This window comes from Hydra vulgaris, chromosome 07 (assembly GCF_038396675.1).
Source record: "Hydra vulgaris chromosome 07, alternate assembly HydraT2T_AEP".
In the NCBI taxonomy this organism is placed as follows: Eukaryota; Metazoa; Cnidaria; class Hydrozoa; order Anthoathecata; family Hydridae; genus Hydra; species Hydra vulgaris.
The window spans coordinates 17,766,822-17,788,195 of NC_088926.1; the positions used below are offsets into that span (position 1 = coordinate 17,766,822).

At 26.2% G+C, this 21,374-nt stretch overlaps 1 protein-coding gene and 1 non-coding gene across 2 annotated transcripts in view; both read right to left on the reverse strand.

Moving 5' to 3' along the window:
- Positions 1-5,408, reverse strand: part of LOC100209578 (chloride channel CLIC-like protein 1) — a 44,888-nt gene extending 39,480 nt beyond the window's left edge. Inside the window, exon 1 of the mRNA XM_065801243.1 lies at positions 5,113-5,408. Coding sequence (XP_065657315.1) covers positions 5,113-5,337 — 225 coding nt within the window. The 5' untranslated portion in view covers positions 5,338-5,408. The remainder of the gene's footprint in view (positions 1-5,112) is intronic.
- A 3,792-nt stretch (positions 5,409-9,200) lies between these two features.
- Positions 9,201-20,984, reverse strand: LOC100213030 (uncharacterized). Its single transcript, XR_010639598.1, has 4 exons — positions 20,680-20,984; positions 18,614-18,877; positions 17,021-17,112; positions 9,201-9,306 (listed from the first exon to the last, which is right to left on the reverse strand). It is a non-coding gene; the product is annotated as an uncharacterized LOC100213030 (transcript).
- Positions 20,985-21,374: the final 390 nt, after the last annotated feature.

The following is a 21,374-nucleotide window of genomic DNA, read 5'->3' on the forward strand; positions in this document are numbered from 1 at the left end:
ACTCAAATGTGTAATTGATCTTTCACACAATAAAAATCCATATTGTTAACTCACAGCACAGGCGGCTCTGATAAACAAAATTTGAGTCTATTTTCCAATAGCTCATGCATTTTAATACTGTTTGAGCTCAAGTAGCCATTTGTTGCAACTAAATAAAATTATGTTTAATTCAAAATATTGGTAGCTTTTTGTAGTAAGTAAAGACTATCTTAATATATATGGATATATATATATATATATATATATATATATATATATATATATATATATATATATATATATATATATATATATATATATATATATAGAACCCTTAGATGTTGTCCGAAAGTTTTTTCCATATTTTGTTGACAAAAAGTAAAAATTAAAATGCGAGACCGGAATTTTTTTTTTTATTAATGATAGACTGCCTGCCCCAACCAAACCCTCAGTTGATGTAGCAGCACTCCCTTGCGGGTCAGGCTATTTGTCAGTCGATGTAGCAGAACTCCCTTGCGAGTCAGGCTATTTGTCAGTCGATGTAGCAGCACTCCCTTGCGAGTCAGGCTATTTATCAGTCGATGTAGCAGCACTCCCTTGCGAGTCAGGCTATAAGATAGTTGATGTAGCAACACTCCGCGCATGATTTACAGTAAATAAAATAAAAATAAAAACATTTTATTAAAAAAAATAAAAATAAAAACATTTTATTAAAAAAAATAAAAATAAAAACATTGTGTATATTGTTAAAAACATTCAGAATGTTTTTAAAAACATTCAGAATGTTTTTAAAAACATTCTGGGCAATTAAATTTGCGTTTTTGTGGTTTTTTTATATAACAATTAATTCGTAATTAAATTAATGGTTTTGACTTCCCAAAGACAACAAACTATAGATCTATATATATATATATATATATATATATATATATATATATATATATATATATATATATATATATATATATGTTATAAATTTGTTAATTTTTTGTAGTAAGTAAAGACTTAAAACTAATCCTAATATATATATATATATATATATATATATATATATATATATATATATATATATATTTATGTTAAAAATTTATTAATTTTTTGTAGTAAGTAAAGACTAATCTTAATATACAAGCTCAAAGAAATAAAGAAATACGACTGTGATCTAAAAGTAAGGTGAAATTTTAATTTAAACTTCCGGCCTTATTCGAACCGTCCAATCTTTTTTATTTTTAAGTTGGTAGGAATGTCATTAACATTTGCGCCAAATTACATGTCAAACTCATAATTATTTTTTTTTGTTTACGCTTGTTTCTGAAGTACCAAAAGTGCATTCGGCGATTTTCACGATGTCTAATTTTGTTGAGCAAAGAAGTGCTATTAAATTTTGTTTGCGGAATGATATTTCTGCTGCTGAAACGTATCGAATGTTGCAAAAGGCCTTCGGTGAAGAGACTATGTCTCAAAAAAATGTTTACAAGTGGTACAAAGACTTCAAAGAAGGCCGAGAACGTGTTGATGACTTGGAAAGTTCCGGACGACCATCGACTTCGATTGATGATTGCCACATCAACAAAATCAAAGAGTTGGTGCTTGCAAATCGTCGGTTAACCATTCGAGACCTTGTTGACATGGTTGGAATATCGTTTGGGTTGGTGCAAGTAATTTTGAAGGATCATTTGGGCCTCAGAAGACTCAAATCACGTTTGGTGCCGAAATTTCTCAATTTCTTTGAAAAAGAGCGTCGCGTTAAAACGTGTGAAGCAATGCTTTCTGACTATCAAGACGTTTACAAACAAATTATTACTGGCGATGAGACTTGGGTCTACGCATACGACCCTGAAACAACCGACCAATCGAGTGAATACCATGAAAAAGGTGAGCCGAGACCGAAGCAACCACGTCAAAGTCGCTCAAAAATCAAGGTCATGTTGACTGTTTTCTTTGATTATTGTGGTGTCGTGCACTACGAATTCCTTCCAACTGGCCAAACTGTCAACAAGGATTATTATTTAAGCGTTATGCGACGTTTGCGTGAAGCTATTCCCAAAAAGAGACCGGAATTATGGGCCAATAACTCTTGGATTTTGCACCACGATAATGCGCCTTCACACACAGCACTGGTTCTTCATGAGTTTTTCGCCAAAAACTCTACCCATGTTGCTCCACAACCACCGTATTCGCCCGACTTGACTTCTGTGTGTTCCCAAAGCACCGTGTGACTTCTGGCTGTTCCCAAAGCTCAAGAGACCACTCCGGGGAAATCGTTTTGAGTCCATTGAAGAGATCCAACGTGAATTGGCACGCGCATTGAAGGCTATCCCTACCGAGGACTTTTCGGCATGCTTCGAAGACTGAAAAAAACGTTGGCAAAAGTGCATTGGGGCCGGGGGGGGGATTATTTGGAGGGGGACGATACAGATTTGGAAGAATAAATAAAGATTTTTCATTTTATAAAAAAATTCACCTTACTTTTTGATCACAGTAGTATATATATATATATATATATATATATATATATATATATATATATATATATATATATATATATATATATACACATATATATATACAGAGGTGTGAAAATTATTAGACTCAACTAGGTTTTTTTCAATAAATAGTTTTTATATTCTAAAAAGATTTTATTGAACAATTCAAAGTTACATTAATACTTTGTATGCATGCCTTTAGTAACTTGGTAATCATGCATAAGCTTGGTGGGTTGTCACCACTGAAATAAATATAAAGGTGGTCAATCAAAGCTATTGTATGGAGAATTTTTACTGTAAATACATTCATCAAAATAAAAGCTGAATGTGATTTTAATTAAATCATTATGGTTAACCATTAACATATTAATGTTTATTTGCTACAACTTCCATGTTAAAATATATAAAAAGTCTGATTATAAATTGTTTTGTATTTTTCTAAAGATTTTGAGGTTATGGGGAGAACCAAAGATCTTTCACCTAGAAAAGTTGCTGTTACTAAAACATTGCTTGAAGAAAAAATGTATTCACAACGAGAAATAGCTTCAAGACTTCAACTTTCACAGAAATCTGTAAGCCGTATCAGCCAGGCTATTAAAAATGGGCAAGATTACAATTCTGCACGACAAGGAAATTGTGGACACAAGTCCAAAGTGAGCCCGAGAACCTAACCCAAACTTATCCATTTGACTAAAGTGAATAGAAGAGCCACTAGTGAAGACTTCAAAAAGTCCTTGGAGAAGTATGGTGTTTATTTTTGCAGTTCTACGATTAGGAGAAGGCTTAATAATGCAGGTCCTTCCAGCACGTCAGCCAAGAAAGAAAGCCAAAATAACAAGGGTAATGGCTAAAAAAAGGGTTAACTGGGCCCATGAAGTTAAATCTCGCTTTGGAAGTGATTGGAGTAAGGTGAGTAACTTAAACATTTCAATAGTTTTTCTTACACATCTTTAAACAAAAATTTCTACCCTAACACCAACCAACCCATGTTCCTTTTTCTTTCACACTTAACCGTCAATTTTCAAGATCTTTTCATTACTCATCTGACAATTCCGGTCAATACTCAGCTGTGTTATTGCAGTCTGTTATATTATCTGATTACAGGTCTGCTTCTCTGATGAATCCATGTTTTCAATATGTGATGAAAGCAGTCAATATGTGAGGAGATCTTCAAACAAAGAGTTTTCTGAGACTTGTGTTGCTCAGACTGTGAAGCATCCTATCACAGTTATGGTGTGGAGTATCATCTCAGCCTAAGGCACAGGGCATTTATATATTGTTGAAGGCACAATGAATCAGCACCAGTATAAGAAAGTTTTGGAAACAAGACTGCTGCCCCAATTGAGAGACTGGTTTCCTGATGGAGACTGTGTTTTCATGCATGATGGTGCACCATGCCATAAAGCCAAGTCAGTGACAAAGTTTTTGACAGAAAACCATGTACAAACATTGCCATGGCCAGGAAACAGCCCAGATATGAACCCCATAGAGAATTTATGGGTGGTTGTTAAGAAAAGGCTAAAGAAAACCAGCATTACCACAAAAGTTCAATTTATTGAACAACTTATCAAAATATGGCATCATGATGAGGAAATAAAAAATAAATGTCCAGTTCTTGTAGAAAGCATGCCAAAGCGTATAGAAACTTTACTTAAGGCTAAAGGCATGCATACAAAGTATTAATGTAACTTTAAATTGTTCAATAAATTCTTTTTAGAATATAAAAACTATTTTTATTGAAAAAAACCTAGTTGAGTCTAATAACTTTCACACCGTTGCGAGTCAGACTATAAATTAGTCAATGTAGCAGCACTTCCTCGCAGCAGTAGGCTATAAGATAGTTGATTGACAAATTGATCATAAATAAATAAAACACGTTTAAAAAGCAATTCGTTTGGGAAACTATTATCTAAGTAATTATCCTACAAACTAGCTATAGAACTAACTTTATAACACATAAAAATCATAAATCATTTCCTATTATTGAACAACTTTTATGGTTTTTAATAATAATGCAGTGGGGGATATAAGCCACCAAGACCACAAACTTTGATGGCCATGGTTTATGATTCACCTCATTTTCAGTTCTACTGAAAATAATAAAGATTGCAATACTAATTATTTGTAAATTATAATTATTTATACTAATTCCATGGGTTGTATGAGATAATAAATAAGCTGTTTTCTGCTAATTAAATTATGATAGTACTTGGTGAAGTTGCTTTAGGTGATACGTTTTAAGAGGCTCAAGATGAGCTGCTTTTTATTAAGAAAAGCGGCTTTTTTAAAAGTTATTCTCCACGGAGCTTTATTTTGGCATAATAAGGGCAAAAGTTTTTAAATAAATAGTATTGCAAACTTTTTTAGAAATAGGAAAGATTTATTATCAAAAATTATTAGTAAAACTGAAATTTTTTCAACCCCCTGCACCCACACAAGACAAACTTATTAGGAGTAAAAAAAAATTTCACATTTCTTCCATTATCATATTACATAACAAAATTATTACACCATTTCTAACATTTATACAAATTTACATTTCTAATATTTATAATAATATTTGCATATAAATAAGTGAAAAATAAGTACAAATAAAAATCTTTATAAAAACTTTATTTACCAACATTAAATAAAAAACTTTATTTACCAACTTTTGGTCCAAAACTTTATTTACCAACTTTTGGTACAACTCTTCATTATCAGTTTCCTTTTCAATCTCTGGGTTAAAACCATTGTCGATATGTCTAAGATTACCAAGTCCTCCATCAAATGGATTTTTCCATGTGGCATAATCATATTCATCTTTAAACTCATTATCAAAGTTTTCCAAAGCAAACACAGAAGCAAACCAACACAAGTAAATAATGTACATTGTTTATTTCATATACACCATACTTCATAACTTTGTACTTATGTAAATATTATTTCTTACTTTTTAATAGAAGATGTTTATATAACTCATCAATAATTATTTGCAAATATATTATAAGAATGTGTAACAGTATTGCAGTAATAAAAACAACATTATTAAACACAACAGGAGAAACATTTACCAGTAAACTTATTAAACATAAATTAAAAACATAACTTTAGGAATAGAAACAAGGCAAATAAAAGGATGTAAAAAAAGCAGTAAATTCCCAGATAAATAAATGATAGCAAATAAATATTATAAAACCATGCTGGAAAAAAAAAATATATATATATATACTTTTGAACATCTTTACTGCCAACAAGGCTGCTAACAACCGCTGTTAGAGTTGGGAGATACTGAAAGAGATGAAGTTTATAAGCAAGATAACCATTAACAGATGACTTAAAAGATTGTAAATTAACAGGAAATCAAGATGAAGGGAGCAAATGCCAAAGAATTGATGTTCGACAAAAAAACCAGACAAATAAGAATTTTTGGAGCACTGAAAAACAGTCACAGTAAAAGGATGAGACTTAATTGAATGATGAGTAACACAAAAATGAATTTTAGTAGATGGCACAAGAGATATTAGCTCTTTAGAGCAGCACTTGTTATAGTATTTATAGAAAGGTGATACTGAAATTTATAGATGATGTGACAGTGGTTGAGGGTTGGCTGCAAGAGCCAAACTTCAACCACTGGATATAGATATTTGGATATAGATAACACTAAATATAGATAACAATTTCTAGAAACTTGGAAATAGACAATTTTTTCAAAATATTATAATAAATTTGCCATTTTAAAAAACAAAAATGTTTTGGAAAATGGACTATTTGAAATTACATTATGAAATTACACAGATATGAATTACAGTTTTGCTTAAAACTACAAAATTTAAGAATAAATTACTGTTGAAAGAATGCGGTTGGAATACTATTTAGTTATGAGATTTATATAGATGAAGTACTATACAACAAAATCTTGTAGTATTAACCTTCCGACTATGTTTACAATCCATTTTTGCACTTTGTCTTAAAGAGAAAAAGCATCATTCAAAGATCCGCTCCAGATATGGCAACAATATTTCATACAAGGATAGATTAACAGTTTATGTAAATAAAGAATAGAATTCAGAGTAAAAAAGTGACAAGCATGATAAAGATGCAATCTTAGCAGTTTCTAATTTTGGTAGAAGGGTAGATAAATCATTGAGTACATGCCTTATCATAAATATAGGATGATTTAGATTATTGCAATAAATTGAGTTTGGTATATGTGGTAATATCATTAGCAAACAATGCCACCTTACATGCGAGAATTTCTAGGAGATCCTAAGTTTAATTTAAAATAGTACAGGGCCAAGGATGGAAAATGAAGAAGAGTGCTGTCCATTGATAACTTTTATACTATAATTGGTAAGAAAGGATTCAATAATCTCAAAGATGTTACCTGATACACTGCAAGAAGAGAGCTTATGGAGAAGACGGCATGCCAAACATTCTTAAAGAGGTTAGAAATGTTGAGAGCCTTTTCACATCTATATAAAGCACAATTAAGCGTATCGGTTATTACCATTAACAAATCAGTGGTAGAACTGATCAGAAACTAAGCTATTAGATTCAATTAAGAGATTAAGTTTTGTTAAGACTCAAAAACCTAAAGGATTGGTAGTCAGATGAGTCAGATACATATATATATATATATATATATATATATATATATATATATAATATATATATATATATATATATATATATATATATATATATATATATATATATATATATATGTATATACATATATATATACATATATGTATATACATATATGTATATATATATATGTATATACATATATATATATATATACATATATGTATATTCACATATATATACATATATGTATATATATATATGTGTATATATATATACATATATGTATATACACATATATATATACATATATGTATATACATATATATATATATATATATATATATACATATATGTATATTCATATATATATACATATATGTGTATACATATATGTATGTACATTTATATACATATATGTATATACACACATATATATATATATATGTATATACATATATATCTTTTCTGAATGAATTCTGAGATATATGTATATACATATACATCTCAGATTCATGTATATATATGTATATACATATATATCTCAGAATTCATTCGGAAAAGAAAAGAAAGTTAAAAGAAAAGAAGTTCAAAATATGTTCGAAAAAATAATAAAAAGAACTAATTAAAACAAAAATAAATCGCTACAAATTTTCTATGCTTTTCTGTTTCCGCCAAAAATAAAAAATATATTTTATTTTATTTTGTAGAAGTTTTTGTATTATTTTTATGCCTTATCGTTATGTAGTTTTTGTTTTATAGTTTTTGTGCTTGCCTTTTTGTTTGCTATTATTTGTGCTGCTGTTGCTAATTATTTTTATTGTCGTTCGCTGTTGTTATTAATTGAGTGTTTTCATATTTTTTTGTCTTTTTGTTTAATTTATTATAGCTTAATCATTATTATTTTATTTTAATTATTTAATTTATACTTGCTTTTATTTATTATTATTGCTGTGGATTTTTTTGTTTGTTTATTTATTTTATTTAGCTGTCACTCCAATGCCTAGTTTTTAACTATAGGAGTGACACCTAGCCTAATTTTGTAAACTATAAAAAATTTTCAATTTTCAATATTTGGTTAAATAAATGGATAAAAATAATTAAAAATATATATATATTTATATAACTGACATCTCTGACGCCAAACTGAAATAGCCTGCTGCCAGGGACTTCAGTACATACATCAACTATCTTATAGCCTGTGGTTTGGCATGGGGCAGCAATCTTTTCTTTCATTATTCTTTGTTTTTTCTTCTTTTTCTGAAAACACTGTCTAAATTAATGCAATGAACTACAATTTTCAAAAATTGAATTTCAAGACCTGACAATGTATTCTATATAATAAAATAACACTGAAATATGAAAAAAAAAATTAAATTAAAAAAAAATAAAATTTTTCATTAAAAAATATTTTTAGAGTTAACATTAAGAACTTTGAACATTTACAGGGTCCCAAATATTTAAAAACAAACTTTTTTCAAAAGTACCTAAAAATTTCCAGCAAGAAAAAAAAGATAATTAAATGAAGTAAAATGATATAAAAATTTCAAAAATAATAAATGTTTTACAGAAAAACTAGTTACATATTATTATATTATAAAAATTTCAAAAATAATAAATGTTTTACAGAAAAACTAGTTACATATTATTATTGAATTGCATAAAAATTATTGCTTTTATATTAAATAAAAGTCAAAAAAGGTTTTTTAACAAAAACACATTTAATTCAATTTCTGCAGCAAATACTAAGACAGTAACAAATACTTATACTTCTACAAAATGATCTATGATTTCATTAACTTTATCTATCATAGATTTCTCAAAATGTTTTTTTTTTGTTTTGAAAATAAACCAAGCACCATTTAATACTTTTCTTTTTCAAGAAAAACATTTATAGACAAAAGCTAGTCGAACGTTTATAAGTTATAGTATTTGAATGAACTGACTCTTCTTAGACTGATAATGAGAAAATTAATTTTTTATTCTCTTTATTCTGCAGCATCATTCTCTCTTCTTTTTTTTTTTCTACACTAGAAGCATCATTCTCTTTACAATTTTCTACACTTGAAGCATCATTCTCTTTACAAACTTCTTCGGTTATAAAACTATTTATCTTAGGCTTTATTATAGAAATTTTATTTTTGCTTTTTTCAAAATACTTTTCAAACCAAAACATTACTGTAGAATAAAATAAAACAACAAGTAAACAATACCATAAAAAATTTCTGAACGAAATTCCAGAGTTTTGATTAGTAATACAAAGATGATACTCCTAAAAAAAATTTTGCAAATAGCAAAGATCATAGACTTGATTGATGTAAAATTTGCTATTGTAAATAACATGCAATTAATACAAGTAACACACAATAGAAATCTAACCTATAAAATTATAATAAACAATTAGTATAATAAAGACAACTAATATAAACTATGAGTAAAATGCGTTGAAAAAATCAAACTAAATTAAGGAGAAAATTTTAAATAAACAAACCATAAACAAAAAAGAAAAACAAACTTAAAAAATGATAAAATAAATAAAGAATAAACTTTTAAACAGAAGTATATCATTCACTATCTTGCTCATTTTTATTCAACATATAGCTCCATTGAATTTTTTTTTTTTTTTTTTTTGTATTAAAATTATACACCATATGCCATAGTTTGTATTTTCAAGAAATGCACAATATTTTTCAAAGGCAAGATATTACTTTTTAATTAAACCATTTAAATGATTAGAGCTATTTGCAGTACTCTTCGTTTGGTCTTCCCAAATGTGAAACATCGTATTAAAGTGTGTGCGCATAGATGCATATTAGTTACATAAAATGAACTCATGTTTTCGAAATGAGTATATATGTATTTAAATCCTATTTTATTTTCTGTTGTTTAATTATTTAATGTTTTAACAATACGTATTGGTCAAGCAATATATATTGCTCATACATGATGGAACAAATTCGGTCTTGAAATATATATAAAAATTTCTTTTTTTTATTTAGTATTAAAATGTCAACTATGTTTCAATTTTTATTTTTAATTATAAAGTGATTCAGTTTTTATTGCAGATTTATTCAAAATAAAAGTTGTATATAGGCAACTATTGAGAGGAATGTAAATTTGTATAAAACTACCGTAATTTTAGTTATGAATAAATTAGCAATAATGCCTTCTTATATCTACTAAATAAAATTAAAAAAAAACAATATTGGTAAAATTATTGCTTGCTATGTTTTAAATGTAATGTTAAAAATTGACTATGATTATATAATTAAATATCACCAAACATATAAGTTTTTTATATTAACAATGAAAAATTACTTTTTTAGCAAATATACACAAAATAATTCCTTTACATTAGCTATAATGCTCACAGATCAAGAGATTGAATAAAGAAAGCTACAATAGATTGTAGCTCTGATACAGACTCAAGAGGTGGTAACATAGATTTTGAGAGTTTGGATACTGAAGTACCTCTCAATCAACTCATTTGTTCGCCTTCACTAATATTATAATGTATGCAGATACCACTTCCCCAACCTTTCCACAATACTATTTATCTTACTACTTCTTATCATTAAATTTTGATCTTAAAAATAAACAATATAATATTCAATGAAACAAATTCACTTTCCGAATCATATAAGTGGATTTGTTTGTGACCTAAATGTTTCATCTTTAATACAATCGGATAAACAGGGGAATATTACTGTACAAAATGTAAAATGGTTGGAGAAAGAATGATACACAGTAGCTAGAACAATTTTACTCCTAAATATGGTATTTAATTAAAGGGTTAAGACATAATCATGACTAGCCCTTAGTAGGTTTGAATTCCAACTTGGAAAAAAAAATTTTTTTTAAATATGCACATTTCTGAAAGTATGGATTTTCAATTTGTTTAGAAATAAATTTGCCTTAGTTTTAATTAAGTTTATAATGGATGCATAGTATGCTTGGTGTTTACATAATAGTATGCTTGGTGTTTACATTATAGTATGCTTAGTGTTTACATAATAGTATGCTTGGTGTTTGCAGCTGTCTAATGATTAAACCATTTTTATTAATAAGGTTTGAATATTTTATTATTTATTGTATTTATATTATGATTATAATCAAATCAAAATTACTTTATATTAAATATATAACTACCTCCATTTTTAATTTTAATTGTAGTTATCTTGACAGAACAGTTTCTTATAAATGCATACATTCTCCGTGAACTGGCTTCAAACCAGTAGACGTTGACCAATCTATAGCAACAACAAAAATGAATTTAGCCACGTGTTTGAGGTAATCCTGTAATCAGAGTTACTGCCTTCTTTAGTTTCCTATTTGTACTTTTGCAATATTCTGAAGTTGAAAAGCATTTAAAAAATATGGTAAGTTTTCATTGGTTTCTGATTATGTGAATATAGCTGTAATGTGTTGCCATTGACAATGGAGTGTAATATGAAGGGTATAATAAATTTATGTTTTAATCTAATTTTTTTTAAGTTGTCATAGATAAAGCTTGAAGGAGCATTGTGACCATATTTCATGAATACTTAACAAAATGTTAGCACACGTAACATTCAGCAAGATATCAACAGGCCTAGAACTCATAGCAAACAAGTTTTTTTAACGAATTTGAAAATTTTCTAAAATCTAAGTGTAATTAAGATTTACTGCAAAATAATTTGTATAAATAAGAGTTTGTTTCACTGTGTTTTAGTGATGTAAATTTTCCAGTAAAAAATAATAAAAATAAGTAAAAAAAAAATTCGAAACATACCAGGCAGTAAATTTTCAACATTTTCCAGTATATTTACAGGAAAACTTTCTGGTAAATTTTACCTTCGCAACACCATTGTGTTTCAAAGACTTGACCTGCAGAGTTTGATTTAAAGAAAATAAAGTAACAAAATTTGTTAATGTATTTATTACTATAGCTATTATATATATATATATATATATATATATATATATATATATATATATATATATATATATATATATATATATACATATATATATATATATATATATATATATATATATATATATATATATATATATATATATATATATATATATATACATATATATATAAACCAGTCCTTGACAGGAAAGGAGTGTGATTGCACTCAAATCTTGACCACACATATAACTATTTTTTTAAGAGCTTGACCACAGCTCTTTAGACAAATAAAAATGCATTGAAAAAGAAGAAAAGAAGTTATAAACAAGCTTCGCGTCATTATAGGAGGACATAATAAGTGGTGTGCCACGAGGTTCTGTGCTTGATCCAATTTTATTTTTAATATACAGTATCGCAAAAAGTTATGCAACAAGTTGCAGATTTCATCTTTTTTTAGTAAAAAATTGTGGCCCTAAATAGAGCCTTTCAAATTTATAGGTTTTAGTATTTATTCATGTTCCTGTGAGCTTTACTTTACTTCTTTTAGATAATTTTGCATAGATAAAGCAAGCCTATTGCATAATTCTTCACTACTTTCCTTGCACTAGGTCAATTTGAGAGATTCAGTTAATTTCTTCACTAATCTTGTATTGTGGCATTGAACCTTTTCCTCTATTATTTTCCAAGGGTTTTCAATTTGGTTGAGATCAAGGATGTTTCCTGGCCAGTCTTGAACATCTATATTAAGTCAATCCTTGGTTTATTTAGAGATAAGGCAAGGAGCTGAGTCATGTTGGAAAATTGTTATTCCATGAAACCACACAAATTGCAGATGGTAATCAAGATCTTAAATATAACAACCTCCATTTATTGTTATATTTGGAGACAAGAAGTAAAGTCCCCCACGTCTAATTGCAGAAAAAACACCCCCAAACCATGACACCAGGGAGTGTTTCATAGTCTTTTAAGAATAGGCCGGGTTGCAGCAGTTGCTGCCTATGGACTGACGCATGCTCATTTGATGACTTGAAAATATTGCAAACTTTGACTCATCGCTACACATTACTTTTTTCCAATCGGCAACATCACAATGCATGTAACGTTTAGCAAATCAATTGATTTCTTCCTCATAGGGGCTGTGATAAGAAGTTTTTGGCACAACAACACAAGGCAATCCGAGTTCTTTTTGCAGCTTATGCTGCACTGTTCTAATGGAAACGTTTCAAAGTAATTCAGGATTCTCAAACTTTAATTGGCGTGCAGAAAAAAAAGAATTATTAACTGTGTTTGTACGTTTTACAATTTTATCGGCACTTCTAGTCGTTTTCCTTGGTCTTCCAGACATTTTTACCCTGATGGGGGTCTCATGTTCAGAATCTGCCAAATACCATTTCAGCTATCTTGCTACCGTCGAATGATGTTGATTAATTTCCTTTCCTACGTCCCTAGTATTTATTGCAATAGGAGAATGATGACAACTTCTGCTTTTTTAAGATTACAGAACTTCATACTGCCAAAATTTTCGAAGATAGACATCTTTCAACAAAAATAAAAAAAATAGGCTACTTTGCTGAAAGAAGTGAGGTAACCAAAAACAGATGAAGACTCCAATATACTGAATTGAAACAGTTTAGTATGCATTAATATATAGAGGAATTACTGCTCTTTATAATAGAAAACCATTGGTTTCAATAAAATGAGTGTAACTATTTTAGATTAATTTTTTTCTTCAGAGATCAAAATTACTGGGTACTGTACATAAATGATCTTCCAAGTCAACTTACAAACCAATTGTTGGTGTATGTAGATGATTGTAAAGTAATAGCTGAAGTTAATAATGAAATGGATGCACACACTTTACAAAATAACATTGCTATGCTAGAAAAATAATAAACTGTATATATGTATATATATATATATATATATATATATATATATATATATATATATGTATATATATATATATATATATATATATATATATATATATATATATATATATGTATATATCAGGGCTCGAATTAACAGACTTTAAAATAGCTTATGTTCCTGTTATAATTTACAGCGTAAGTTATAAAACATAGCTTAAGTTGCAGTTATAGTGTAATGAGCAAGTACGGTATTTAATACTATGAAGATATTACTCTTAGTAATTGTTTTTACTAAAATGATACTTAAATAAATTGATAACTTTTGATTTTCAACCAACAAATTTTGATTATTATATTTACACCTAATTAAAACATGTACTACTAACTTGCCAGATGGTGGAAAGTTAAAAACCAGGATGTTGAAATCCCATCTATAACATACAAAAATGTTGGAAAATATCTTGGGGTAATGATTGACCGAGCTGGTAAGATTGCTCTTCTGATTGAGTAATGGAAGCTTTGGCTAACCAAGCTAAGGGAGTGTAAGCTCAAACCTGATCAAAAAGTGAAAGTGCTGAATAAGGTAGTTTGTGCCCAAGCAAACTATGGTCACACAAAAAAAAAACTTTGTAGTTTATAAAAACAACGTTTAAAATACAATCCAGATAATCAGTTAAAAATTAATTTATCTCAAATTGGTTGAAAATAAAAATCGGTTGAACAGAAAAAAAACTATAATCAGCTGAAAACATTTTAGGTCTCAGTAGGTTGTGTATGTAAGTGTTTAGTGTCTCAGTAGGTTGTGTATTGAAGTAATGTAAAATAATTTTGTTGCGCTGTTTTATTGCTGTTTTATTTTGTTTATAAACTTAATAGCATAAAACGCATTTAAAATAAATAGAATTGTTCTAATTAATAAATTAAAACATTATCGTCATTAAACTTTAAACTTCATTTTTGCACAAAAATATGCCTTTAGACCATAGGAGTCTATAATCTATAGACTAAACAGGTAAGATAAAGCACAAAAACCACTTTTTTTATAATTGACTATTCCTTAATCTAGCGTACTATTGAAAAATTTAAGTATAATTAAGTTTTTCATTCAAGTTTTTAAGTTGATGTTTTCATTCAATTTTTTCATTCAAATTGTTTTGCAATAAAACGTGAAACAAAAAAATTTTGTTTAATAAATTGAATAATTTTACTTTAGTTTAAAAATATGCTTAAATATCTTTTAGAAAAAAATTTAAATATTTTTTAGAAAAAAAATTTCTTTGAACAGAAGTAAAATAATTGATTAATTTTAATTTAAATTTTTTATGATTTAATTTTTATTTTAAATTTAGCAATAATCACTGATTTAATGTTTGCAATAAATATTTTTACTTTTAAAACTATTTTTAAGAAATAAAATACAATTAACTTTCAAAAATGTTTATAATTTAGCAAAACTTTCTCCCTCACTTGCACTATGTTCGAAATCTGATATTATTACTTTAGCTAGATATACATTTACCTTTCAGCATCAATTCTTGCTATGCTGGGTATTGCAGACGCTGCTGAACTAAATTTATAATTATTGAGCATTAAAATTCTTTTAAATTTTTCCAATTTTTTTCAATTTTAAATTTTGTTCAAATAGATTTCTTTTTAAATAAAATTCCTAAAAACAACTTGCATATTTACAGAAAATGTTTGATCTTGATATTGTTTTAAATAAAATATAAAAAAATGGTATCCCATTTTTTAAATTCCATTCAAGATTTCATTTTAAAATTATTTTTAGTTAAAAGCTTATATTATGTGTTAACAACATATAAGATATAAAGAAAAACATTTATGTCTAAATTTTGTGAGTCTTTGTGTATATTAAGTAAATTTAATAGCTGAGTAACTGTAACATACTGTAGTAACTTAACTGGTTGTTTTGATTAAATTTCAAAGTAAATTTACTGTGATATACTTTATTCATTCAGTAAATCAAACTAAATTTAACTTTAAAATAATTTTGGTTTCCACGAAGAGATTTAAAGTTATTCAAAAGTGCTTTATCTGGAATAAAATCTCCCCGGATACAAACAAATGATCATACTTCTATTCAAAAAATAAATTTTGCATGATGTACTTTATGACTAAAAACTTTAGTACTAAAAAACAAAAGCATTACTTTTAAAAATGGCCAAAAACAACACTAAATTAAAAAAGAAAATAAATTAAGAAAAAAAACAAATCAGTAAATAAACAAATCCCGAAAACAATTCATTTAAGAAAAAAATAATCACAAATACGCAATACGTTTAATTCAAGCCCTATATATATATATATATATATATATATATATATATATATATATATATATATATATATATATATATATATATATATATATATATATATATATATATATATATATATATATATATATATATATATATAAACCAAACAAAACCCTCAGTCGATGTAGCAGCACTCTGTTGCGAGTCAGGCTATTTGTTAGTCTATGTTTTTATTTTTTTATAAAGTTATTTTATAAAATTTTTATACAACTTTTGTATTCTTATTTTTAGAGTCATTGTTGAAAAAAACATCTTTTGTAATGATTTAACAACAATTAAACTTGTCATTTCGAAAAGAGCACAAGTCCATTTACTAAAACTTTTTAAAATCAACAAAAATATGATTTTTATTAAAATAATGTCTAGGTTGCTAAAGAAATTAAACATAGAAGTAGATAAATAAAGAACGTATATAACTTAAGTATTTTTTATTTTTTATAAAAAAACATAAATCATACAGAAATTTTTAATTCAAACTTATAAACAACTGTTAAAAGTTTTGGACTTTTGTCCTTTTCGAAATGACAGGTTCAATTAAAAGTTGTGCAATTTATTTACTGGCCATATAATTATATAATTTAAAATAGTCCATATTATTAAGAAATTGGCTTTGTACGCTAGAACTATAAGAAATTTTGTTAGTTTTTTTTCTAACGTCTTTTTGTTTATTACATTTCTTCGTTGATTCGGTTTTACGTCTTTTCGTTTTTAAAAAAGTTTTTGCTATATTTGACATTTTTTCTCAATACTTATATAAAAAGAAAATAAGAAAATAAATTGTTACTTATTGTAAAAAATATTATTTGATTAATAAACTTTGTTAATGACAGAATAAGATAAATAAAAGAATAACATAGTTTCTTTAATAAATGTATTTACCGCATTTGATGCATGTCTGAAATTGTTTCTTTTTTATTGCCCATTTCCAATGCTAATACAAGTTACTTGACATATTGAAGATAACTATTGCTCTGTTTAAAAAAAAGTATTTAAAAACTTAAAAAAAGTTTTAAATAGGCTCCTAAAAATTTCTTTAAGAAAGTTCAGTAAAGTAACAATAAACTAGCCCACAAAATTTTGAGGCATCGTTTCATTTTTTTACATCAAAAACTTGTTTACAAAAATTTTTTTTTTCACAAATAAATAGCAATTAGTTTTCTTGCTTTCCTGTGCTTTGATAAAAACAGTAAAGTTTAGCAAAGACATTTGAAAAACAAAATAAAAATTGTCAGTGTTTCTAGCACAATTTTTAAAATATTTCCTTTAAATACTGACTAAATATAATTATATTCAGTCAGTATATAAAGAAAATTATATTCTTATCTACTTTTTTCCTAGACTTATCAATTTTGGTAGTAGAAAATAACAAACAGTATAAAAATAAGGAAACCAAAACAGTAAATATTTAGATATATTATTTTTTTGACGACAATTTTCTTTTTTATTAATAATTTTTTTTAGCTTATTTTATTTCAATTTTCTATTTCGTATATTCTTTGGTTCTTTTCTTTAAGTATTGCTGATTTATTCTCTAGTTTCTTAAAACTTTATTTAAATGTTTACTATATAAAAACGTGGTCAAGTTATCTAAAAAAATTACTTTAAGTGTGGGCATACAAGGCGTATATATATATCAAGCTTTTTCCACCACACGCGCTTCCCGGAAAGGCTTTGTATATATATCAAGCCGATGATTGCATAAAGCAAGAAACTCCGTATATATATATATATATATATATATATATATATATATATATATATATATATATATATATATATATATATATATATATATATATATATATATACATATATATATATATATATATACAAGTTTTTACTACTCTTTTTAATGAAATGTAATTTGCATTTCATTAGAAAATGTATTCTAATCTATTCTATACAATGAAATGTAGTTTGCATTTCATTGTATAGGATAGATTAGGGTAATATGAGCATACTTAAAGATTTTCTTTAATGTAAGCAGTAAAGTTAATGTTGCTTTGTATTTCTTGAATCAATGTTATGTGTTAATAACAGGAATCAGTATAAGCAGTAATTAGCGGCTATCATCTAATTAAAATGCTATTAAATTTTTTGTGTTGTCAAAATAATATCATCACGCATGAAAAAATCTGTGGTCCGAAATTTTGGTGCTAAAATAATGAAATTTTTTTTTATATAAAAAAAATATATAAGTGGATTGGGTAATATGAGCACTTTTAATACTTTTTTGAAACTTTCGTGTTTTTAAAAAAAATTTTGGGTGTCGAAATATCTACAAGAATCATGAGTAGTGATCTCTAAAATTTGTTTATATTTTTAATATATTTTAATATACTTATATATTTTCAATATATAAATATAAATATATATGCCTTCCCTAAAGAAATTAGGTGGAAACATTGGCGTATATAGGCATTTTTTCACTAAAAAAAACAATATTTTGCCATTAAAAAAAAGTTATTTTACCTTATAAAAATCATTCAATATATCCAAGAGCTCTTTTTCACAATATTCGGAATCTAACAACTTCTTCAATTTTACTTGAGCTGTAAAGTGTTCACCATTAAGGTGACAACAGGGTTTCAATAAACTTGTATAATTTATTAGTAACTGTTTGAAGTATGAAATGTTGAATATACATTTTTCTGGAGCACCATACTTGTTAATATTACCTGAAAAAACCTTTAATGGTTCAATTGAGTGAACTTTCAAGTCTCCTTCATCAGTTTTCTTAAAATAAAAATTAACATAAATATAAATTCAACGGTAATAAAAATAAACACTTACAATTAAATATTATAGTCTGAAATGTGACACTCTCTTTTTAATGTTACATCTTGTATTTAAATATGATGCACATATTTATAGATACACATGGATAACACTTGAAAAAGTCCTTTAAAATTCTTTTAAAGGATATTTCAAGTGTTTTAGCTATTTAATTATATTGAAGAAGTTAAATTAACTTTTTGAGCCTAAGGAGTTGAAAAAAAAATATAAATACTACAATAATACTGAAGGTCAAAGTCTTTGAGAAATTGTGATTAAAATCACTGGTATATACAACATATGTGGCGAACTAACTCCATGGGTACATATAACACATGTGGTGTACATACATTGTATTATTAGCACAAATAAAAAAAACATGAGTCCAAAAAATTTATTTTGCAAATAAAGTCATTAATTCAATTCTGTTTTTTCTCTGAAGCATTGTAAAGAGAACAGGCTTAAAAAGAAAAACTGAAAATGGGAGAAAAAACAACTTAAATGCTGTTTAATAGAGTAAAGAAAACAATGCCAGAAAACATGTGCATTAAGAAACTTATGAAAATAAAACAATATGAAAATAGTTAATGCTCTTGAAAGCCAGTACTATGCAATACTTATGCTAAGCTTTTAGATTAAAAAAACAAAAACAATATTCAAACATAAAGACAAAAGATTTCTGTCATTCTTTTTACTTGCTTATTTAGTTATTGAAAACTGAAAATGTAGTATAAAGGATTAATTTGGTTGGAAACACTTAATGATTTTTTCCTTAATGTTTTCATTAGTAATTTACTTTTTTGAGTATACAGGCAAGCATAGATCTTCCAGAGCTGAACAGATCTATGGTTAATGACGCATGAGTCACTTATGATTTCCACCAAATATTGGCTACTTATTGACCAAAATAATATATTTATAAAAACTGTTTGAGGTTTTTTTTTCTATTTTATCACAAATAATTTTACACAAAATATTATATATATATATATATATATATATATATATATATATATATATATTATATATATATATATATATATATATATATACAAATTATATATCATAAAACATTATATATATATACATATATATATATGTATATATATATATATATATATATATATATATATATATATATATATATATATATATATATATATATATATATATATATATACAATTTTCATATCATAAAACATTATATATATATATACATATATATATATGTATATATATATATATATATATATATATATATATATATATATATATATATATATATATATATATATATATATATATATATATATATATATATATATATGTATGTATGTATGTATATTTATCTCTATTAAAAATTCTTAACAACTACACTAATAATTATAGTAATAATTAAGTTAACTATTAAAACATTAACTTAGATAATTAGGTGAAACATATATTTATGCGAAAACTAACACATTCAATACTGATTCATCAAATTCAATTAAGTTTTATTTTAGAAAAAAAATGGTTGGAAATGTTAAAAAAAAAATGAAGTCAAATATTTATAATGCATCATGGAAAACAAGTTAAAAATGTATATGCTATGTCAATTTCATAGCATATTAATGCTCTACAAAATTTACTATATTAAAAATAAACTTGCAGAACAAATTTTGGTTTTCAAAAAATTTTGAACTTTGTTACATTTACTTTTTAATATTTATTTACTTCTACTGCTCAATGATAAAATATACAAACAAACAAAAAATTTGTACTGGTTTTAGATCAAATTTTTTTTGGCAAAACTCTTTCAGATTAAAATTTTATATTGTTTCGAGATGACTTCCTCCATCCAAAACGCTTTTTCCAAGTTATATAGTTGTTATCTTCAAACTTGTTATTGCAGCTTTCAGAAGCATGTAAATTTTTGGTAGCACGTACATTTACAAAGCAGCATACAAAAACAATATACATAACTTTTCTTTCAATAACTATATTTAATAAATTTCATGATATTAACACCGATGTGTGTTCATATATAAGTAAAACTGGTGAATATTAAATTCTTATATTAGTTGCATTTAACTTCAAGTAGAACAATAATATTGTTAACGACCGAACGCATATTATATATAACAGTATTATTGACGAACATATATTGACAATATATGTTTGTTTCTGACGTAACGCTGTGATTTGTTATTTTTGTGATTATAACCATTTGTCTTTAAATTTTTATAAAACCCCCCCCCCCCCAAAAAAAAAAAAAACAAAGAAAAAAATATCTAAAATTAAATGCTAATTTATGTATTTATTGGACATGTAAGCTATATAGATACATTAGATCCCTAAACACAAGATTTTGTTCTGAGCATTATTGCTTAATGATGTTAATGAACTGACGTAACACTTTAACTCAGAGTTGTTTAAAATTATGCTACTTCAGTCAAGTTTTATTTTATTTTTTGTT